The sequence below is a fragment of the Nelusetta ayraudi genome, unplaced genomic scaffold, assembly GCF_046127955.1.
Source record: "Nelusetta ayraudi isolate G7.1 ecotype Tasmania unplaced genomic scaffold, CSIRO-AGI_Nayr_v1 ptg000033l, whole genome shotgun sequence".
Lineage (NCBI taxonomy): Eukaryota > Metazoa > Chordata > Actinopteri > Tetraodontiformes > Monacanthidae > Nelusetta > Nelusetta ayraudi.
The window spans coordinates 1,486,008-1,508,705 of record NW_027466083.1 but is presented as its reverse complement, the minus strand read 5'-3'; the positions used below and the strand labels follow the sequence as shown (position 1 = coordinate 1,508,705).

At 44.9% G+C, this 22,698-nt stretch overlaps 3 protein-coding genes across 14 annotated transcripts; 1 reads left to right on the top strand and 2 right to left on the bottom strand.

Moving 5' to 3' along the window:
- Window positions 1-20: 20 nt before the first annotated feature.
- gng8 (guanine nucleotide binding protein (G protein), gamma 8) lies at window positions 21-1,821 on the bottom strand. The gene is made up of 3 exons (XM_076031499.1): window positions 1,714-1,821; window positions 874-980; window positions 21-450 (listed from the first exon to the last, which is right to left on the bottom strand). Exons 2-3 carry the CDS (start codon window positions 955-957, stop codon window positions 322-324), a joined length of 213 nt encoding a protein of 70 aa, XP_075887614.1. The 5' UTR covers window positions 958-980; window positions 1,714-1,821; the 3' UTR covers window positions 21-321.
- Window positions 1,822-3,983: 2,162 nt separating this feature from the next.
- On the top strand, window positions 3,984-14,936 carry brd8a (bromodomain containing 8a). 4 transcript variants are annotated; one of them, XR_012927317.1, is made up of 21 exons: window positions 3,984-4,421; window positions 4,976-5,072; window positions 5,742-5,811; window positions 5,924-5,973; window positions 6,101-6,223; window positions 6,311-6,391; window positions 6,464-6,528; window positions 6,680-6,822; window positions 7,003-7,197; window positions 7,292-7,373; window positions 7,609-7,758; window positions 7,960-8,090; window positions 8,256-8,736; window positions 8,856-8,902; window positions 8,988-9,247; window positions 10,256-10,348; window positions 10,462-10,530; window positions 10,615-10,897; window positions 12,268-12,312; window positions 12,402-12,781; window positions 14,612-14,936. XR_012927317.1 is itself a non-coding variant. In XM_076031484.1 (20 exons), exons 1-20 carry the CDS (start codon window positions 4,392-4,394, stop codon window positions 12,459-12,461), a joined length of 2,499 nt encoding a protein of 832 aa, XP_075887599.1. In that variant the 5' UTR covers window positions 3,984-4,391; the 3' UTR covers window positions 12,462-13,315. The 4 variants fall into 4 exon arrangements, 3 of the variants coding, with proteins under 3 accessions (XP_075887599.1, XP_075887598.1, XP_075887597.1); XM_076031484.1 differs by lacking the exon at window positions 14,612-14,936 and having other exon boundaries at window positions 4,976-5,016; window positions 12,402-13,315; XM_076031483.1 differs by lacking the exon at window positions 14,612-14,936 and having other exon boundaries at window positions 7,039-7,197; window positions 12,402-13,315.
- Window positions 14,937-15,072: 136 nt separating this feature from the next.
- On the bottom strand, window positions 15,073-21,250 carry dnajc18 (DnaJ (Hsp40) homolog, subfamily C, member 18). Of its 9 annotated transcripts, XM_076031494.1 has the most exons (10): window positions 20,712-21,250; window positions 19,646-19,814; window positions 18,899-19,044; window positions 18,264-18,470; window positions 17,947-18,059; window positions 17,554-17,663; window positions 17,260-17,432; window positions 16,067-16,966; window positions 15,818-15,968; window positions 15,073-15,746 (listed from the first exon to the last, which is right to left on the bottom strand). In XM_076031494.1, the coding sequence occupies exons 1-8, from the start codon at window positions 20,836-20,838 to the stop codon at window positions 16,842-16,844; spliced, it is 1,170 nt and encodes a 389-aa protein (XP_075887609.1). In that variant the 5' UTR covers window positions 20,839-21,250; the 3' UTR covers window positions 15,073-15,746; window positions 15,818-15,968; window positions 16,067-16,841. The 9 variants fall into 9 exon arrangements, with proteins under 9 accessions (XP_075887609.1, XP_075887602.1, XP_075887603.1 ...); XM_076031487.1 differs by having other exon boundaries at window positions 15,812-16,966; XM_076031488.1 differs by having other exon boundaries at window positions 15,073-15,737; window positions 15,812-16,966.
- Window positions 21,251-22,698: the final 1,448 nt, after the last annotated feature.

The window sequence follows — 22,698 nt, the reverse complement described above, 5'->3', positions numbered from 1 at the left end:
ATGTCGAAGACTCCTGCTGTCTCTTTTCAAAACCTTTCAAACTCATCCAGGTTCAGTGAGAGCTGACTATTACCTGCTTCACACTACTGGTTAATGTTTAAGCTCAGATATGTGCACAAGGGAGAGGCAGCGCTATCAGCACTAAATACACTTTGCACCCACGTCCACAAAGTGTTTATTGCAACTTGTGTCACAAGATCATTTCTCAGTGCATCAAAACACCGCTTATAAAATGACTGTTGTTAAATAAAATAAAAATAAAAAACACTTTTTATGTTTTCACAAATGCAGGTGTGCGCAAACAGGGTCGAGGGGATGGGACTATAATATTTCACAGAATAATTTCTTCTCCCGAAATGGGTTCTCTGAAGAGGGTAAAGGCATCACCAGGGGGTCTTCTTTGGCATGATTTTCACAGTAGGCCATCAGATCAGCCGCCGCCTTAGATACCTGTGCAAAAAGTTACCATTACTTCCGTTTTATTCCATGCTGATAGGGTGTTTGGCAGAACAATGGGGACAAGTGAAATCATCATGTTATCATTTTGCATCCACATCATCATCAAAGAAAATGACCAGAAAGAGGAAATGTGTAAAGTCTAGACTTCATTTTCAATTAAATGTTTTGTTCGGTGTTGTTTATTATGTGTATATACTGTATGTGTCTCTGTGCGTTGATGGGACCTTTCGTCCAGCTCTTATTTGCAAAGTTTCTAAACATTTCACATGGTACGATATTAGTCAAATAAATCTGAATAAATGAAATAACCCTTTGCTCCTTCATAATGCTTATTTGTGTTATAGACAAGACGTGCAAGAAGTTTGAAAATGCTCAGTGATGTCATAAGCTTCATAAGCTGCGCTCTTCACTCACCATCATCCTCTCTATGTTCACCTCTAACTTAAGTTGCTCCACTGTTTTACGAGCGTCTGCAATTTTGGCCATGTTGTTGGACATCCCGCTGGTCGGCGACTTCCTGCCTATGAGACACCAAAACAAAACAGTGGTATGCGTCACTGAGGTGAGGGGGGGTGGGGGTGGGGGGTAATATGGTGGCGCGGCTAAGCACAAGCAGACATGTTTATCAAGGTCGCATCTACGCACGTTGGAGTCTGTTTCAATTTGCTCATTAATTTCGCTCCCTGGGTCTCAGCTGCAAGTGGCACAGGGAGGGTCTCAGAGGACGAGGGCAGGGGAGGAGAGGCAGATAAGCTGCCCCTGGGGAGGGCTTCCACTCACTGAGGACGTAAATACACTTGGCACTAACATCGACTTGCTGCTTGCTCGCAACGCATATGTCTGAAAATGCAGATGGAAGCGAATTACACCAGTTTCTTTCTGTTACTATTAGAGACACAGTTGCGTGTCTTGGCTGAAGAAGCAAATGCAGTCTCCAGTCTCGGTAAAGTTTTTTTTTCCCCCCTTCCCAGAATCGAGAAGTTAATAGAATATATTTTAAATTGAAAACCAAAATTGGTTCATGGTTAAAAATAATGAAGTTAGTTCAATCCCTTTTACATGTATTTACACATAGCTTTAACACACTAATAAATAACAACAACAACAACAACAACAACAACAACAATAATAATTTGTATTATTATTACTATAGACATTGCACAAATGTACACAACCAAATTGTGAAAGATGATTTTTTTTTTTTTTTAAAGTTCATTCTTTACTAGAAATTGCAACAATTAGAGCATCACTCACCCAAAGATTGGCGGTAATTGCAGAGTTCTTGAAGAAGAAAATGTTTCACAGCGTCCTCGGCACCAACTTGGACAGTAATGGCAAAGATGAGGAGGCTGGATGGCTTCATTCAGCTCACTCCTTCAAATAATGAGCTGTGGGTCTGCCCCCAGGAAGGGCTTGGTGCAACAGTTAAAGACAACATGTGGTGTGACCTTCATCGCTTCAATCCCCATCACTCACTGCCTGAGATGAGGCACAATAGTAAACACAGGATTTTAATTGACTGTGAAATAGAGGCAAAAGAATGTCATGCAACGGCTACAAGAATTTAATCACACTTTTACATTTAGTGTCTTGCAGCTAGAACTGACTTTAGTGAGGAACCTCTGAAGAGAACAGCCCACATTTTTCAACCTGACTATAAGTGCTTTGCTTTTGTTGTTGTTGTTTGTCATTAAGTGAATCTCAAACCTTTAATGTTTGTATAATACGTGTTGGCTGTACAGAATTTAAAATTATGTCGCAGAACAAAAAGTAAGTAGTCACACTAAGAGCCCTTCAAGAGCCTTAAATATACATTTTTAAGGGATATGTTCTTAGTTACAGGATTTAAATCGACAAAATTAACACAAAGAGCGTCTTACCAAAAGTATTCATACTTTGACAATATGCAATAAACCCAGTGGCTTTGCACAATTTAATTTTATATACTGCAATTATTTTTCTCTGTCCCTCAACCTGCTGCCAGTCCCTCCCATAGATCTGACAGTAATTCCACACAGCAGCAGGGGACAAAGTGGTGGTCTGGTGGAGGTAAATGTCAAGCGCCTCATTAACATTTGTTCCCCAGTCATCCTCTGTGTGTCTGTATGAATAGATGGAGCTGCTGCCTCATGTAACCAACCTCTGGGCAGAGTACCAGCAATTATGACCAGTGCTGTTATGCGTGGTATGATAGTGCATGATTTTAAGTATCAGGTGTTAAACAAATTCCAACCAGGAAGATTACACGAGCATAGGTTTGATTTTCTACAATGCATGAAACTATTCACAAACTGATATGTGGCGTGATAATGTCAACAACAAAAAAATGTTATACAATAAGATTGCAATATTTGGCATTTCGTAACCAAAGGGCTGGCAAGAAGATTATCAGTATGAAGGATTGATCGTAAAAATAAAAGATAGCAGAGGGGTTTGAGGCAGATGTTAACAGAGTGTGGGTGGAGACTGGTAATAACAAGGGAAATATGGGAGAGGTTAAGAGACAGTATACACGGTCAGTTAGTAGGGACAGATAAGAAAAGTGTAACAGCTTCATCATAAGATGTCAGAAACAAGCAAGTTCCTCGTTGTTGTATCTTTGCAACTAAATGTGTTAACCAAAGAAGTGTGTGATTGGTCTTGGTGGTCTGAAGACCCACAACTGGATCAACGACTGAACAATAGAACACACTTGACTACCCAACCTGTTCACTGCTTGGGAGTGCCCACAGCCCCTGCATATGAGGGTTGCTTATTATGCCACATTTACACAAACCAGTTTTTCAAGTCGGTGACCCATCCCACGTAAAATCCAATTCAAATTCTGCCTATTTCGCATGAAACGTTATGATTCAATTTTTTAATTTTAATTTTTTTTTAAAAACGACAAAATGTTGTGTTTGATCCAGTTTATTTTACAAACTGATTTTCAACCAATCCAACAACAAAGGTAACACTGAAGTAACCAAGATAAAAGACTGTAGTTTAGGGAGTGAGTGACAGAAAAAATAGAAAGGGTAAAACAAAGAAAGAAAGAAAAAACAGATTTTCAAGATAAAGTCGTAAGTTTACAAAAAAGTCACAAAATTCTGAGCAAAAGTCCCAAATTTACACTTTTTTTTTTTTTTTTTTTTACGACAACGCAGTTTTGTAACAAAGGGGAAAATAAATACATGAAGGGTAAAAGTAAGATTAAGTCGTAGCCTAGTCGAAAAAGATATGAGAATAAACTCTTTTCGCCTCACGGTGGCCATCAGTCATCATCTGTAGTCAGAAAGGGAAAAAAATCACGGGCCAAAAAGTGAAGGGGATGTTGTGAAGCATGTTGGCAGCATCCACGATCAGTCAGTCACTCAGTCAATGGGTTGAACCATCTGGTGGGCGTGTGAGAGCTGAGACAGCAGCGAGAGAGAGAGAGAGAGAGGGAGAGAGAGAGAGAGAGAGAGAGAGAGAGAGATAATAAAGTATATTTGCCGGCACAAGGCTGAAATACTCTCGCAGCGCTGCCTCGACTCGATGGGAATTGACAGCCGTTGTTGGTGTGAACGCGGACACCAGCTCCGCGGAAAGTCGAAGGAGTAGCATTTGAGCTAGCAGGGCAGCAGTTAATCTCCAAGTTCCCCAAGAACGTCAGTCAGACAAGCGGCGCGCCGTGCAGGGTACAAAGACAAATCTGAGATGCCCCATCCTCCGTAACGTCACACAGCGAGAGGGAGAGAGAGGGAGAGAGGGGGAGGGAGAACGGTGGAAGAAATAACCTAATCACTGCTATCATCATTATTATTTGGTTGTTGTTCCCCCCCCCCCCCCCCCCCCCACACACACACACACCCCTCCCCTCCACCCCCTCTTCCCACATTGATTTCGGATCGTGCCGGTCTAGTCGACTTCTGGGTTCCCATCTAGCAAAGACGTGCGGACGGGATGTCGGGATGACAGGAAGATGGCACACGGTGTTGGAAGTGAGTAGCGCTCGCACGGAATGTCATGACATGCTATCCGTTAGCGGCGGCGGCGGCGGCGGCGGCGGCGAGCGTGTCTGACTGTTGACGTTGTCACCGTAACACCAACTTCCTACAGTAGCAGTAGCAGCAGCAGCAGCAGCTGCAGCAGCAGCAGCGGCTACCTGAGGGGCTGCTGCCCGCCTGCCTGTCTGCCTGATTAATGGCCGTCTGCGCCACTTGACATCTCTTCCTCTCGCCGCCGCCGCCGGTGGTCTCCCACCGCCAAGTGTGTTAGTAATGGTTACGCATTGTGTGTTAGCTGCGCCTCATGCCTCCGCTTAGCACTTCTCCTCCATGTGCACACAAAACGGAGCGAGCCACAGCGGCCAGAGCCGAGTGTGTGGATGGATGCGTGCGTTCACCCGAACGTGCAGCGTGTTTTCAACTGTTGTGCCTCCTGCTAGGCCTGACCGTGGCACTCTTAACACAGCTGACATGTTATTACTCTACAGTAAGCGTGCTTTCCTCTCTCTCTCCCCCCCACCACCACCAACCCATCTTGACGTCTGCAGAACACAAGCTGCTCGTCAACGGACCCACGGAGCCATGGTCGGTGAGGGAGAAGCTGTGTTTGGCCACCTCCGTCATGAAGAGCGGAGACCAGAACTGGTGCTGCTGCTGCTGCTGCTGCTGTGGCATCTTCCCCTTCTTTGATAAAGCAGCCTTTGTTTCACAAATGGGAATCACAGACTTGTAATGCTGTCGTGGGGGTTATCAAAAGTCAGAGCATGTATGTGTAGATGTCCTGTGGCAGTCAGCAGCAGATAATGAATTGTAGTGATTGTCACTAGCAGGGCTTCACAGTCCAGATTACACAGAGACAGGTTGAATTTATCTTCACTTCGTGTGATATTCATTTTGTTCACTTTGTGATGTCCTGGACCAGCGGCTTCGATAATTTGATTGACCCTGGGATTCGAGGGGTCTCCTCGGTCACTCAAGGGGATTAAAAATTTCTGCTTTCATTTAATCTATAATGATGGAAATTCTACCAATGTTAGTCATAAGGATAACTCTTATGAGGACTTTGGAAGGTACAAAAGCTCTGTTTTGTGTCCTCCAGTTAGAGTTATATTATAAGCTTTACATATGTCATTTCCGATAAAGTATAATAACTTTTAATGCAACCCAGTCCCTGCTGATTTTGTCTAAATGTACACAAACATCAATTTAATGATAGTCAAATTCCAGAGGAAAAATATGTAGATCTTGAGGTCATTATTTTCTTCCATGGTCGGTTGAATGCTGTCCATTTCTCTTCCGATTTTGTGTCACCAGGGTCTCCGTGAGCCGAGCCATCAAACCTTTTGCAGAATCGGGGCGACCGCCCGACTGGTTCTCTCAGAAGGTATGACCCTATTCTACACTCGCTGTGGAGCAAAAGGCAAAGACTCGTATGAACTAATGACCAATCGGAAACGTCAAACGTGTTCTTACTGACTCTGATCTGCCTTTGACAGCACTGTGCTTCCAAATACTCGGAGCTCCTGGAGACAACCGAGGCCCCAAAGTGAGCGTCTGCCTGACTCGCTCGTTTCGTTGGCTGAATAAAAAGATACCATTGCTTCATTCTGTTTGACCTATGAATTAGCTGCTTGTGTCCGTGCAGACACTGACCGTGTGTCTGTTGGCTGCAGAAGGAAGCGTGGGGAGAAAGGTGAAGTGGTGGAGACGATCGAGGACGTGATCGTTCGGAGGCTGACGACCGACAGGATTGAGGAGCTGAAGAAGTTGATCAATGAAACGCAGGAAGCCCACAGGTTTGCTGCCGCCACTTTCAGCAGCATCAAGCCGCTGCGTGTCGAACGTCGTCAAGAATGTTCGGTCACATGTCGCCGTCTCCGCAGGAAGCTGAAAAGAGAAGCTGAACTGATTCAAGCAGGACACCTGGACTCCAAACTTGAAGAAATATGGGAGGAAATCCTTCGGTAAGAGACCAATAAAGTTTTACTCGGTTATGAGCTCTTTGCCCTGTGCGTCACCTTACTGCTCTCTTTCAGAAAGAAGAAAGTTGAGGAGGAGGAAGCTGAGCTGAATCGCAAAAATACATTTTCTGCTTATCAGGGTATCTTCTTCACTCTATCTGCAGTGACATTGCAACTTCAATCATTGATCCGTTTTGACGTTCTTATTTTTAAACCTTCTACCTCTGACAGTGAATATGATGCGTAGGTGACATAATGATATCTTCTCTGTGCGGACCTTCCCTCTTCCAGCCAGACAGGTGGCCAAGACCACCCCAAAACGCACTGCGGGTGTCACCGTGCACTCGCCCTCAGACTGCGGCTCCCCAAGCCAGGAGTTCTCGCCAGGCGACCCACTCGAGTGCTTGACGCTGGATCTCGCATCAACCAAGAATGTGAGTCAGTTCGGTGTTCGCTCCCGCCTTTGCTTTCTGGCTCTCAGAATTGTTGCAACCCATGTTAAGTTTAAGTGGGTGACGACTGAGGCTTCCACCGGGTGGAAATCTTTCAGGGCACAAGGGGTGAACTGTCCCTTTCCATTAAACTGTTTTGTGATTCATTTGCACATTTCTTAGTTCTTGGATTGGTTCTGTGACTTTCCAACTTGCCAGGCTGTGGGATCGACCAGGTTAATAGTTCCTGAGTCGTCCGTGGCCGGAAATGATAGCCCCCAAAAGAAGTCACTTTGCCAGAAAGCCACACCTCCTCCTTCTCCACTGCTGTCAGAGTTACTGAAGAAAGGCAGCATCCTGGCCACCAAGTCCAGACTGGTGAGGGAAGGAGAACTTGCTCGCTGGACTGCGTCTTTTAACTGTGATGCTGAATGAATGCGGAAGAACAAAAAGCATTTTGTTTGTGTTCCAGATTGAGGACGGTGATGTGTCTGTAGGAAATATGACAGGATCACATGACCTCCAGCTGGCTCCACCCCTCTCTCAGGCGTCAGGTGCATCAAAGTTTATATTACCGGGACGGAGCATCTGCTTGTTTACGTTGCGCCTGCACTGTCGCTGTGTTACTGGCGGGCCTCCTATTTCAGCTCTTTGCTTTATTCTTAAATGCTAGTTGTGCAAATCCGCTTTTGTCTTTCCTGTTTGCTCAAGCACCAGCAGTCTTAAACCCGGCTCTGTTTTCCAAGCGCTCACTGTGTGTGTTGTTGTGTGTGGCCGCTTGCCTGGCAGGTGCCCCGATGTTGTCTCGTCTCCTGGAGGCAGGTCCCGCTGAGTTTTCTGCCCCGTTGAGTTTCATGGTCAGTGCTGTCTCAGCATCCAGCGCTCCCGCCTCCACTGCCACCCCCATCCTCCTGGACCTCACTGCTGCAGCAAGCACAGGTCTGTCCACTCTGAGCCCTGTCCAAACAACACGGTGATCAGTAAGCAGTCTGGACCCTGTCACTCCATCTCCAACCCCACCTCCTGTGTGTGTGTGTGTGTGTGTGTGTGTGTGTGTGTGTGTGTGTGTGTGTGTGTGTGTGTGTGTGTGTGTGTGTGTACCATGAGAAATATTTCAATTGAGGGTTGCTTTTTTGGCAGAGATGCAGAAAAATTTAGTTGCGGAAGACAAAGTGTCAGAGCTGACTGAAGAGGACGTGGCTGTGTCGTATATTGGAGATGAGCTGGACCTGAAGACGGTCGGGGACATCATCGCCATCATCGAGGAAAAGGTGCAAAAAACCTCTGATGTTTGTTTTTTGTCTCTACAAAAGAGATACATTCTTTAAATTCGAGGAGAATATTTATTGTCTCGGTCAGAGAGACTGATTGCAGAGTTATGGGAGGATGATGGATGATGAAATAATCAACTCGGCCTGGTGCGTCTTCATCCTCAGGCGCAGGAGACTGCGGAGGCTTTGGATGCAGCTGCGGTGGAAGCTGCCCTGTCGCTGTGCGAGGAGAACGGCCACGCGTTATCCACTGCCTGGGATGCTGGGCCCTTCCAGCCGCACGAGTCCTCTCACCCCTCCGTCGTACCCCCGGGGCTCCCCCATCCTCTTCAGGGAGGCCTGGAGGGGAAAACGCAAGTGTTGGAAGTTCACTGCGGCGCCGCGGCGCAGCTCCCTTCTTTGTGCGGCGCTCGAGATAACTGCCTGGCGACGTTCCCGCCGGGACTCAGTGGCCTTCCTCCCGCCTCCACCACCTCACGCACCTCGACGGCTCGGCAGCTCCGCTATGTCGGAGCAGCTCCGCTGCCCGAGGCCGGGGCAGACGTGGGGGGTTTTGTGCATCAGAAAAGCCAAATGTCGTTGGACGTCAGTGCAAAGCGTGGAAGCAAAAAGTGGGCGCAGCTGAGAGCCGAGAGCAACCACAGAGGTATGAAGCACCCGTGCTGAAGCACCGACCAGCATGTACTCGCTGTGTATTTGGCAGCTTGCCTGCAGTCTTAATTTGGAATAGTGATTTGCCGTTTCTTGTGGCCGTTGCGCTGGCAGGCTCGGTGTTCGACGACAGTCCGCCAGCGACAGAGAAGCATCCAAAGGTACGGCGACCGGCAGAGGACGCCGCTCTCAAACGCGGCGCGCCGAGCTTGACGCTTTCTCCCCGTCGCTCTCCCGTCTCTGCAGGAGCGGCGGGGGAATAGTGCCGAGCCAGAGCGGAACGCCTCAGGGACCGACGCGCACAACGAGGTCATGGGGTCGGACGCGTGGGGAGAAGAGGAGGGCGACGGGGCGCGGGGCTCGTCCTCGGAGCCGGACGGGGACATGGAGCTGGAGCCCGTGGCCAGCGGCAGCGAGGACGGCTTTGGCCTCCGCAGGGTCTCCTCGGCCCTGAAGCTGCACATGACTGCAGACTCGGTGCCCAGCAGCCCGGCCTCGTCGCAGTTGTGAGTCCAAGCACACTGTATTTATGTGGCGAGGAAAGAAACCTTTGTGAGATGGTCGCGCAGCCAGACAGCACCAGTATGTCTCTGTTAGTCATTCCACGCTAAATCAAGCTGAGTCATCGGGGAAGTTGTTGTTTTTTGTTTTTTTTTTTGTACAACTAAGTGACTCTGTTCTGAGTGAGCCAAAGTTTCCTCACATCTATTTTCAGTGCAAGCGACTGCACAGTCTCTGAGATACGACTGAGGCTGTAGTCGCTAGTCAGCATTGCTAGCTGCCACCAGTTTGCCTTCGCCACCTTCTCATTGACAGCATCGTCCACGTGCTGAGCCCACGTCAGTCCAGGAAGAGTTGCATTGTTCCCTTTGTGGCATATTGGCTTTCGTCAAAGTGACGGACTTGGACCGGAGCGTTACAGACTGTTAGCTGCACAATAGATGGAGGCATTTTCAGCACTTACCAGAGGAGGCGCATGCACAGGAACAACAAAGTTTGCTATGTACAGCACTCAGTGAAGAGGCAGAAAGAAGTAATGATGTAGCTCTTGATGCTGATGATGCTACAAGAACGCACAGGAACTCCAATGTACCTGTGTCAACCTGTTTTTAACTTGTACCAATGGCAATAAATCTCTCGCCTAATCTAAAATAATCTAAAATGGCAGCCTGAGATTTAATGAAGGAAACAGAAACATGTTGCCGCCACCGCAAGTCTGCAGTTACTTCACCACATAGATAGATAGATGTACTTTATTGATCCCTAATTGGGAAACTACACTGTTACAGCACTAAAGTACAACTACAGTAGTTACAAAAACACTCAACTCAATCTATGTACAACAAATGTTCAACATGGTCGTTACTGTCAGAGACAAAAGTAATAGATGAGGGAACATCTCTTGACCTCATGCAGTATTTATTTATTTTTTTTAAACTGCTATTACTGAAGCAGGCATAGTGCCTGGGTTCTGTCCTGATCTGCATCCTTTTATTTTTCTGGCCATGACGCAGTTCTGTGGGCAGTGAGGACCTGGAGGCTCTACAAGCTCACAAGATCTGGAAGAAAGCCATCATGCTGGTGTGGCGAGCAGCTGCCAATCACAGGTCACGTCATCAATCAAACACTGGCCAAGGAGGCCTGGGACTCTCTAATTATTTGCATTAATTATCTGCATGACTGAAATATATCTTTTATGTGAACCTTTGTTTTTTCTTAGGTATGCAAATGTCTTTCTGCAGCCGGTAACGGAGGAAATTGCACCCGGGTACCACAGTATTGTTCACAGGTAAGCATGCGTTCGTTGGGACCCCTGCAGAGTTGACTGACCTGTTCTCGCTCTGACCGCACCTCCTCGCCGTCGCCTCCTCAGGCCCATGGACTTGGCCACCATCAAAAAGAACATTGAGATCGGCCTGATTCGCACCACCGCTGAATTCCAGAGGGACATCATGCTGATGTTCCAGAACGCGGTCATGTACAACAGCCTGGACCATGACGTCTACCACATGGCCCTGGAGATGCAGCGCGACGTCCTGGAGCAGATCCAGCAGTTTCTGGCCACGCAGCTCATCATGGAGACGTCGGAGTCGGGCGTCAGCGCCAAAAGCCTGAGGGGCCGTGAGAGCACACGCAAACAGGACTCCACTGACAAGGTGCTTCACTAGAATTTTGAGAAAAAAGCTTAAGGTACAGAAGAAGAGACAAGCGGGAGACACCAGGCTGATCCGAAGGTAGAAGAAAGAGTGACGATAAGTAGAGCTGCTGAGCATTTTCCAAAGCATGATGTCTTCATCAGAAGCTTTTATTGACTCTATTTATTTTTATTTACCTCTGGCTACACAGAAAATCCGGCATTGAACGCTGGATCTGATCTGCTGCCCAGTCCATGATGATTAATAAATCACCGCTGTCCGTAAAGTTGCAATCATTCATTTATTTTTTCGGACACAATCCTCCATTGATTTCCATTCAGCAGCAGCAGTAAGTCACTGTTGACCAGGTGCAGTGATTATGTTACGTGTCCCAATTAGGTGAAATTAATTCACGTGCAATGTTTGTTTGATGCTGGGAAAAAATATGAAGCAATTGCTGATGAGAAGTTTAATAAATTATCTCTTTCACCCCACAAATATGCTTTGGAAAATGAAAGCTGATAAATTAAGATTTAAGATTATTCAGCGCTGGATTAGTCAGATGGTTTTCTTACGCTCTAAATTCATTTTCTTTTACACTCCTGGAAAAAACAGTACAAAAGTAATTCATTCATTTGTTCATTTTCCATACCCACTTAGCCCCGAGCTCAGGGTCACGGGGGTCTGCTGGAGCCTCTCCCAGCTGTCTTAGGGCGAGGGCAGGGTGACACCCTGGACAAGTCGCCAGTTCATCGCAGGGCCACATAGAAACAAACAACCATTCACACTCACATGCACACCTACGGACAATTTAGAGTCTTCAGTTGACCTCGTATGCATGTTTTTTGGAGTGTGGGAGGAAGCCGGAGAACCCGGAGAGAACCCACGCAGACACAGGGAGAACATGCAAACTCCACACAGAAAGGTCCCAGGCCCAGAATCGAACCCACAACCCTCTTAATGTGAGGCGGCAGCGCCAACCACTACGCCACCGTGTCGCCTCTGTCACCTTTTTATAGTGATGATAATGTAAAGAAACATGAATAAGAAATCTGGAAATTGGACTTGATACATTTAAGTCAGCATAAAATCATAAATGAGTCTGCATAAATATGTTTATGCATAATGCAACATGTCCTGATAATGGACCTTCTCAGAACATTCTTGATTTTTTTTCCCTTTACAAATATTTATTTCATGAAATATGTTGTGTTTTAGATTTGATCAAATTGCATTTATGCCAAGCCAGCAGGTGCTCTGCTTCATGCTAGCAGGCTCATTACATTGACAATTTGGTTTTCAGTGCAGTCACGAGCCAAAACACAAATACAGCTTATAGTGTTTTTGTGTTATTGTGTTTGAGCTGACATCAATATTTTTTTTTCTTACAGGATGCTGTGTCCATGTCGTCCCCTGCCTTCCTTCTTTCTCTTTTTGTAAGTACTAATGTCTTAGTAAGCCATCAAATGAAATGATTATTCCCTAGCGTGACGTTACTTCATTCTCTTACCTTCGCCGCTTGCAGGATGGCGGCACCAGAGGGCGCCGTTGTGCCATAGAAGCAGACCTCAAACTGAAGAAATGAACAAAGAGGACTCTGGAGAAAGTGGCGTGACCGTGTTGCGGCGATGTACCGGAGGGTGTGACGTCACAGGACCGAGTTCAACCTCTGTCATTTGCACAGGCTCTTACACTGCATTGACGTGCAGTGTAACCTTTACTTGCACTCCTCGCATTGAATCAGCAGACTGTGTTGTGGAGAAGCCCATTTCTTGCAGACACGGATTACGTACAATATAATCCCAGATTACAATGGGGGCATTGAATAAGACTAGGTCAAACCTTTCGCAGGCGTAGCTGCAGATGTGGCAGCGCTGGCCTAATCTGAACCGCATCAGGTCGAAGGTAAGAATATCCACCACGGTACGCAGGCGACAATATGTCCCATCCAGAGCCCAAAGATTCTTAGTAAAGTGGAACATGTGAATAATCAGGGCATCGCACACCCATTTAGAAGGCATTTCTAGAGCAGTTCCAGTGGTTGTCGTCCTCCCATGACAAACTGGTTTTTACCTACATGCTTCCTCTTGTTGTCGCCTCGTCATTCGTCATCGTAAAGCTCGTTCGTGCACCTTTCTGCAGAAAATGTCCAATCTGTAAGAAATCAGACACGTGTCGGGAGGAGAGCACAACTGAGGAGGACGCCGCGTCCACTGCCCAATCACGGCAGCAATCACGCGTCGCAGCGTCCTCCACGGGCTCTTCATGAGACCTGCAGTGTTGCCAATCAGGTCCTAATTAGCCCATTCTCCTGCGCAGTCAATATCAGCGGATGACGGACTTCTGTTTTTTTTTGTTTGTTTTTTCAGTGGGAGTGTGACGTTTGTCACTTTCTTCCTTCCATGCGCCTCACACTGTTGAGTACGGAAGAGGATTAGGGCCACAAGAAGAGAAAAACAAAATTAAGATAGATTTTTCCCCCCCCAAGTTTCTAATTCGAGAATAAATCTGAAATTCTGACATTAAAGTCAAAATTTAGAGAATAAACGCTACGTAAAAAAAAAAAAAAAAAAAAAAAAAAGGTGAATAAAATGGAAATTCAAACGGCTAAAACCATCAATGCAGCCACTGATGGCAAAGCAGTATATGGCTTTAGTTTGCCTGGACCTCAGCCGGGCTCGTCTGCTCCACACCTTCAGGGTCAATGCACTTGGTCAGTTGTCTTATTGTATATTGTGGTACAACATAGCCTCGCTGTGTAACAACGATATCCTCGCATCTCTGTTCTTCTGAACAGACGTAAAGTTCGACAGTCTTTTCAATGTCCTAAAACTTACGACCACACTGCGTGTGTGCTAGAAGAGCAAGGATTTCCTTGTTACTAAACCCAATTTTGAAGTACAATTTCTCAAGTTGCTCCTCAGAAGACATGTTGTCAGATGACGAAGGTGTGCGAATGCCATTAATTGATTTATCATTAATCTCGAAATTCCTACTTTGTTTGCATCGACTTTATTCATGAAATTTCATCCTTTTTGAACATCGACCAAACTCACGAAATTTCGTCTTTTTACGTCGACTTTTCCCCCCCACAGAATTTTCACTTTATTCACAAAATTACAACTGAAAAATCGAAATAAAAACTAATATTTGTTCCTCTTCTTGTAGCCCTAATCATCGTTAAAACCTGGAAATGAACGAGTTTTCCAGTGATCCCAGCCTCAGTGCTAATGACGAGCTGACGGTAGAGAAATGATCAAGCAAAAGACAACGTTATCAGACCCCCCCTCCTCTCCATCTCCCCCACCTGCGGGTCTATATCACTAATTTAGGCCATCTTAAGCAGTTATGTCAAGGCTGAATCTGCGCAGCCTCTTCATAAAGCCAACACAAATCACAAACAAGCAAATCCCACTTCAGTTACTGCCAACCAACCACCTCCCCACTGATTTAACCTTGTTGAGATGCTGCTCTGGAAAAATGTTTCTGTTGGGGTTGTGCGAGAAGAGCATTTTTTTTTGTAATTTGTTCTTTTTTTTGTAAATACCATCCGCCAACCTACCCAGTCTGACAAAACGACGACCTGCAATGATCAATTATGTTGCTGTTTTTAAACTCCTGTTCAGTATTATGTTGACTTGCGACGTTTCGAACGACAAGCAACTATTTTGTACAGAATGCTCGACTTTCACTTTTTTCTTGTGTTCATGTTTTTATGTCCAACTTTTTTTTTAGTTGATTTAGGACTTCAAAAAAACAACAAAAAAAACCCCCAGACCCTACCGTTGGATGAGTCAAGTTGGATGTGAAAGTGAAGTGATTGTATGATGTGTTTTCAAGTGAAGGTATGAGTGATTCAGACACAGCACGTTGACTATGAAATTTATTTTGTGATGTTTTACATGATTTTAACATTTAAATACAAAGAACCCATCCTCTGTACTCTTCCTCAAGGCCCCGTCACTTTAAAATGTCGGGGGCTGCGTTTTGGTTACATGACATCGTCTTTCAACTATCCGTTTTCACATCAAGGAAACTACCAAATGTCTTACACACTCGGCAGTACCACCATTCCGTTATCACTCAGTGTGTGGTGAAGAAACAGACCTGTGAGGCATCTGCATCCGTCATCGCTGGTAAACTCAAAACTTCAAGTGTTCTTACTACCAATAAAAATAAATCACACAAGACAAAACTTTCTGGTTACATATTTTAATTGTCTGGTATTTCTTGGCTGAAAACCTGGAGTTCCGCTCACACAAACTGACACTCAAACTCAAAGATTGCTTTTTGTTTTTTTATGAAACGCGCTCAAACTTGGACATCTTTGTGATTCAAAACGGTGTCTGCCGTTGTGTTTTTTGTGTTTGAACAAAATAAACCAGTTATCAATGAAACACTTTCTCACTAGGGTGCATGCAACACTTAAAAAAACAATATGGGAACACAAGACTGAAAATGAACTTGAAAGTGCCTGAGATGAACCTGAATATTTAACAAGTATGAGAACAGCTAAGGCAGTTTGGCAGTCAATGCACAACATGAAGTACCAATGCCAGTTCAGTGTGATTATAATCTGAAAAATTAAGTTTCTAACAGACAAAATTAGCATCCTGCTTATGACAAAACCTCACCAAAATAAGGTGCACTTCCTGTTTGAATATCATATTCATGTCCCAAACTATTCAAGTTGCTAGACGCTGTTTAAATATTAAGTTCTCTGATCTTATTACACACACTCACACACACACGTATATGCATACGTGTGTGTGTGAGTGTGTCAGCATAAAGAACAGGATTTCTGACCAGTTTTAAAATCGGAACCGTGAAAATGATTGAGATTTGCCGCGTTCGTGGAAACCTCAGTGATCTCACACACACACACACACACACACACACACACACACACACACACACACACACACACACACACACACACACACACACACACACACACACACACACACACACACACACTTTGACTATCGTTGGTGAATCTAGACATCCTGCTTGCGACGGTTGAAACTGACCTCGATCAACTCAAGTCTCTCCTCACACCTGAACTGCGACCACACCTGCTGGCATCTCAAAACTATGGCTCCAAAAGTGGCAGAAACAAAGCAGTCAAATCCAAGAAGCTCCATGTGTTGAGAAGATGGCTAAAACTTAATGGCAAGTGCAACTTCTCACCTCCTAATTCCCTTCATGTGCCTCCTCTTGCAACAGTACAAGAGGTCAACCTGCCTGATGGTTCGCAGTATAGACGTTGATTTCCTTCATGTCGTCTGGTTCTTCTGTCTTAATGATGTCGAGGTGCTTTAAATTGCACAGGAACTTCACAGATCTTAAATAATATTACTCAGAGGGATAGTTTGCAGAATTGTTAATCCAACATAAAACATGAAAAGATAAACATGGAGCTCCAGCGCGGTTACTTGGACGACGTGTCAGCAGAGCCTCCGTCTCGAGAGCAGTGGGTCGTAAATGGATAAAATAACGACTTTGGCAGAACTGTTCCTCTAAATAACATCTGGGAAATACTTCAGTTACTCCAGGAACATTCACTCAAATAACTTAACTATTAAATAAATACACTTACGCAGCACATTAAGAAAACATAGAAGTAACCCATAAACGTGTCTGTGAACCTACAACTGCCTTTTTCTGGCCCCGCAGGGCCATCGTGTGCATCGTGCCTTTCTAGGAGAAAGTTTGGAGACTCTGAGGCGTCGTGCACGTTGCCGCAGAGCGCTCGCACTCGAAGCTGCGACCGGGGGCGGGGCCAGCAGTGGACATGCAACTCTGACTTTCTAGCGTCTAAGAGAAGAAGAGAAGGCACCTTTGTTTCCAGATCTCCCGCAGCGCTGTGCCGACAAAGAGTGGCCTAATTGGACAGGATGGACACGTGATTGAAATGCATCGCTGAAAAGTCTGTGGGAGAGCTCCCTCTTCGTTGCGACCGGCTTTATTGGCCTCTCTGGCGGCCGACCAGTCGATGCAGTTTGTCACAGTGGTCCAGCCTCATCGACTCGGCCTTCTGCTTCAGCCGCTCGTCTCGGTACAGCTGCCCCAGGTTGGCCAAGTCCGACTCTGTCAAACACAACACATTTTGTCTTTGTTTGTTTTGTTTGTTTGTTTCAAGAAAAACTGAGCCACTGTGCAAAATTCACTTTATCAATGTTATGTCACAATACTATGTCCCTAGTCTGTCAGCAAGTCTCTTGCATGCTCCACTATTCAGGAAGTCTGCATTAAAACAGTAAAGATCAGACACTCTCCACACTTTGTTTCCCCTCCCTTCTGAACGTGTGCACCCTCTTCTGTCACTGCAACACTGCACACCCCTGTTGCAGCAGAGTAAAAGACATCAAAGGCTTGTTTACTTTGCTGTTTCTCCTTCCAGCAGCCGTTCTGCAGGTGTTCGATGTAGTCGCTCTCGATGGTCTTCTCCAGCTCATCCAGCGAGGCACCACGGTACACCTTCTCGAAACCTTTATCCACGTAGTACGGCACGCCCATGTGCTGCGTCTCCCTGGACACCACCAGCCCCATGGCCCTGGAACCCGAGCGGCAACACAGCGTTAAAACCCAGCGGCGCCGCGGAGCACTTTCAACGTGGAATTGGCAGATTTCAGTGGAACGCCGCAGAGGGAAGGCTGATGTTAAGGCGGACTCACGGCTTATAGAAGAGGCTGTAGGGCGGGCTGGTAGCCATCATCTGAGTAAACACCGAGATGAGGATTAGCACCAGCACGGGGAGAAGCTGCAGGAGCGCTGTGAAGGTGTTCTGTGGGAAGATAAAAATCAGCAGTGATTACAGAGCACATAATACAGTATGTAGGCTGCACTGGTGCACTGTACTGGGGCCAGCGCAGTGCTCTGATGCATTTGAAGCAAGCTACAATCTTCTAAAGCAAGAGAGGCCCTGCAGTTTCAAGGGCAGCAAAACACAGAACGGCCATCGATGAGCTGCGGCTGTTCAGAGAATGCATTAAAATGACATTAAATCTGCATTGAAATCCTCCTGCGGTGGAAACACAGAGTGTATTTGTGCTTTGTGAGTCACTGACCTGACTCTGGTTTTCCTCCACCACCTCCTCGCGCCTCTCATAAGCACGTCGACGACGAGGCTGATAGAACTGAGAGTAGGAGGCTCCCTGGTTGGTGTACACATGGATGTTTCCTGGAGAGAAGCACAGTTGCTCAGCTTCACAATCCACACAATACCACAACATTCCTTGACAACAGATTATTGCAAACGTCACTGATTATAAAGGTGAGAGTTGATAGATTTTAGCGCCATGAATGAATGTTGACCTAACAATAGCAAGTGCACTGTTTACTTCCTTAAATTTCTACTTGATGCCACGGCTCAAACGACACCCACCTGTTGGAAATCTTCCTCCAAAGAAAATATTGAAGAGCTCCTCTGGTGAAATGTCGGCCTCAAAGTCGCGGTGGAAGTTTCTGTGGAATCCCGGGCGACTGTGGCCCTGGTGCTGGGGTGCACTGGATGGTGCAGACAGATCTCCGTACTGATCGTACTGCTGCCTCTTCTCCGGGTTGCTCAAGACGGCATACGCATTGCCAATGGCTGTTGGCAGAGGACGGAAATATTGGGATTCAAACACGAGGAAGAGTGTTCCTTAGCTAACCACATTTCAACCCATTTCCACAAGCTACTTGTACTTGACCGAGTAATATTTGAAGGCCTAAGTGCTTGCAAAGGTCTGTTCGTATGATCCAACAACAGTTCTATCAGATCGGGCTCTTATTTTCCATTCCTTGTGCTGTAATACATCTTGGCCCGGCTTTGGAAGTTCGCCAAGAGCAACTGTTGCCTTGAAAGGTCAATTGTGGACAAATCTTTAAACTCTGATTATTTACACAGAAGTCCATGCAACAACAGAGGAGCAGGATTTAACAGCAACAAAAATTAAATGGTTTACATAAAATACTGAAGTGGTCGATCTTTGCAGCAGGAAAACCAGATTTTCATTAATCCTCCACTGAGCTTGGTACCTTTGAAAGCATCCGTGGCTCCAGGTGCAAAGTTCTTGTCTGGGTGAAACTTGAGTGCCAGCTTTCTGTATGCCTTCTTCAAGTCGTCCTCACTGGCGTTTTTCGGAACACCGAGGATTTCATAAAAGTCCTTGCAGTTCTTTATCCTGCAGTGACACAGAGTGACAGCGAGTGTCAACCAAAGCCAGTGTTAAGGAATGAGGGGGAGATGGACGGATCTTGACAAAGGATTATAGACGGTGCAGAACGTAGAAGACTTTATTGTCCATCCATCCACTTTCTATACCCGCTTCTTCCTGAGCTCAGGGTCACAGGGGTCGGCTGGACCGTCTCCCATCTGTCTATGGGTGAAGGCAGGGTGACACCCTGGACAAGACGCCAGTTCATCACAGGGCCACGTAGGGACAAACTACTATTTGCAATCTCACACACACACCCACGGACAATTTATAGTTTTCCAGTTCACCTCACATACATGTTTTTGGTCTGGTCGTTGAACGTAAAAGGAAATCCTGTTTGCTACTTTTTGTCAGTCAACAATGGACATAGAATACAAACAAATGCACGACTTCAACGTCTGGAAGTGCCTGTGCGCTCACTGATATCATCTGATGTATTCATACTCAAAACTGGAGGTGGCTTTTTCCTCAAAAATCCTAATTTACTGTAAACCCAAGTTTACTGAGGAACATGTATAATCACCTGCTCTAAAAACTGTCAAGGTAATAGAGGACATGTTACAAGCACCTGTGAACACCCTGCCTCTGATCCTCAGTGTAGCTCTTCTTTTCATCACCGCCTGTATTCCTTTGCTCATCATTTGTGAGGTCCTCGTCTCTCCAGCCGGCAGGCGGAGGCACGTGGTCCGTCTCCGGAGCAGTGGTGCCTCCATTTCTTAGTATGGCGTCTATCAACACTGCGGAATGCATACATAGAGTGTCAGGGGGGTGCTGACAGTTCAGGATCAAGTCACAGATTAAAGACAATATCATGACATTGGAGAATTTAACAATGTAAGCAGGGTATTTGGTCACCACTAAACTTCATGTATGATATGTGGTATTACTTTTGGTAGACCAATATTCTGCCACAACACACACATAATGTAGAAAAGTTAAGTTGAGGCATCTCATCCAAAAGGTTTCTCTTTATATTACAGTGTAAGACAGTGTGCAACTAACGATTATTTTGGTTGTCGACTAATCAACCAATTATTCTTTTCAATTAATCAATTAGTCACGATTATCCTCTTTAATTTCACCACCTATTTTCGACTTCTGTTTAACCTCACTTGGTAGAATCTCCACACTTGTGCTATAGTGTTGTACTTTGATAGCATACTCTGATAGCATACAAAATGATTAATTTATCTTTGACATGGTTGTTATATTTTAACGTAAAACATCATAGGTATATTAATTAACGATTTAAAGGTTGCATGCAATGTTTATCGGTTAAATACCTTAATTTATGTTGTCGATGTAATCGATTACGTCAACTAATCTTGCAGCCCTAATTCATTTACTCATATTTGCACCCATAGGTCCTTAAAAGAAAAGTACACGTTGAAAGCTGTGCAATTTAATTGTCAGCATGATCACACAAGGGCGCATTTTACACTGGACGCAGAGATGAAAGGCGCTCAAGCTAGCCAGTTGGCTAGCTAATGTTTTTCCATCTGAAATGACTTCGCCCTGCGTCCACTCTTAACATTTGGAAATGCAATTCTGCGGACTGCCATTTAGCGAAACGCTGGCAAACGGTTAGCTAACGGAACTGCCATGTTGCAAAAAGTGCGTAGGGCTAATTTTACCTCTGGCCCGGGTACTGGGGTAAATATTCTGGGCTTCATACAGCAGCTGCAGCGCTTTGTCAGTTCGTCCGGACCGTAAACACAGCTTTGCCTTCTGTATCAGCCGGTAAGCTTCGTCCTTGTCCATTGCGACGAGACGGGCTGTTGCGTTAGCGCTTCAAGTCACTCGCTGCGGTGTTGTGTGCCTGTGGAACGTGAGTGTGTATCGTGTAGCAGCTGAGGGAGCAGCTCGAGCTAATGTCAGGTGTCGCCGGTTGGCTTCAGACTCTCGCAGCAGCAGCGGCGGCGTCCCGTTACCGTTAGCTTAGCCAGGCGCGAACTCGGGAGTCACTCAAACTAAACTCCTTGGCGGCGAAATTCGTGGCGTGAGCAAGAAAGCAAACCTTGACTGGTGTCCATATTTTTCAAAAGAGCCAATTTGAAACCGTTGTTTATTTCCGTGGTGTGTATCTAACGCTTGTTGAAATGGCCACAGATGGGTCCATTCTAGCGGACCGTGAGCAGCCGTGGTCACTGACCATGATGACAGCGAACGCAGTGATTGCGTCATGTCCGGTGAGATAAAAATATAAATTGTGGTAAAAAGGAAAAACCGCCATAAACGTTGCATTGGAACGTTTACCTCCGGATAAGTCATGTGAGTTGCACTACATTGTGTCTTCAGGTTTTGTTTAAAAATAAATAAATAAATAACATATTAAAAGAATCATTAGGTTAATGAGCGATCAATTCGATGTGATGCGGCTGCTGCGGTCAATGTCTTCCAGTAAAGTAATGTGATTTTATTTTTCTTTCTTAATAGCCGTATAGGAGAATTGGCTTCTAAAGACACATTTTACAAATGAAATAATGTCAGCGAGCATGAGCTCGTTCATGCGGTGAGTGGAATTTCAAGCATCCTTAAATCAAAACGCCACCCAAATTGCATTTTAATCATACTGTTTATGACAGGATTACTAAAAATAACAAAATTGAATGGACAACAAATGTAACAGTGTTGTCAATTTACGTGTTTTCCTGGTATAATTTTGGAGGCTCTGAAAACGGAATCGAATTAAAATGCAAAAGCTCCAACAGTGAGATATCAAGTATGCAGGTGACTTTTGTTCATGCATATTTTATTCAAGAGTAAAAAAAAATGTGATTTGTCCCATAGGGCATGCTTACAATGTGTGCATCATTGAGGAAGTAAAATGTGAAAACATATCTCCATAGATAATAAAAAAAAGTTGCAAGATAAAATCAGTTATATTGTTGAAATATGCATGTTGACCATACAAGAACCAGAAGCAGAGAAAGAAAAATAACCATAAGCCAAATTGCAACAATAATATCAGCAATAAATACAACCAGAGTACAATGTCTCCTGCTAAATGTAAGTGTGACACATGATTTTCTTGGTGTCCATTTCATTAACATCTGAAAACCATGCTATCATGCTTTGGCAGCCTGAAAGTTGCTTTTCACTGAGATTATATTCATTCACACTATTGAACATTTTCAGTACAACAACAAAAAAAAAAATAAAGAAATAAACACAAGGCTTCACACCTTAGAAGGATATCTCTGCATACAATGAATCAATATAAAATTAAAAGCAGTGGTAATAAATAACAATGAAAAATGGACCAAATCAACCTAAGGAAGTCTATTTATAAAATTTATAAAACAAGACAAATAAAACTACAAATATAATTTTAAAAAATCATTCAAGTTTACTATTTGAAACACAACTATCACAATTATAATCTCACAGAACAATTAGGAACTTAGTTGCATGCATTGATGCGTTCCGTACCATAGATGCTGTGTTAAAAATCACTTTTTAATCCATCTTTATTTCACATACCTGTATCATTAAATAGAAAGATGAAATATAAAGTAGAAAAAATATTAATCATGGAAGGAAATTCTAGAAATTTATATGATAGTATGTGCCAGGACAGATTCACCATTGTCCACTTGCTTGTCAAATTATTTTGAAAAG

What these genes read in the sequence shown, in the direction of transcription:
- brd8a (XM_076031482.1), top strand. An exon ending in TACATTTTCTGCTTATCAGG is followed by an intron (nt 6,529 to 6,679) that starts GTATCTTCTTCA and finishes TCCCTCTTCCAG; the next exon opens with CCAGACAGGTGGCCAAGACC. An exon ending in AGCCGAGAGCAACCACAGAG is followed by an intron (nt 8,737 to 8,855) that starts GTATGAAGCACC and finishes TTGCGCTGGCAG; the next exon opens with GCTCGGTGTTCGACGACAGT.
- gng8 (XM_076031499.1), bottom strand. Translation starts at nt 957, where the DNA reads ATGTCCAACAACATGGCCAAAATTGCAGACGCTCGTAAAACAGTGGAG. An exon ending in TGAACATAGAGAGGATGATG is followed by an intron (nt 451 to 873) that starts GTGAGTGAAGAG and finishes CTTTTTGCACAG; the next exon opens with GTATCTAAGGCGGCGGCTGA.
- dnajc18 (XM_076031487.1), bottom strand. Translation starts at nt 20,838, where the DNA reads ATGGACAAGGACGAAGCTTACCGGCTGATACAGAAGGCAAAGCTGTGT. An exon ending in TGGAGGAAGATTTCCAACAG is followed by an intron (nt 18,060 to 18,263) that starts GTGGGTGTCGTT and finishes GCTTCTCTCCAG; the next exon opens with GAAACATCCATGTGTACACC. An exon ending in TGGAGGAAAACCAGAGTCAG is followed by an intron (nt 17,664 to 17,946) that starts GTCAGTGACTCA and finishes ATCTTCCCACAG; the next exon opens with AACACCTTCACAGCGCTCCT.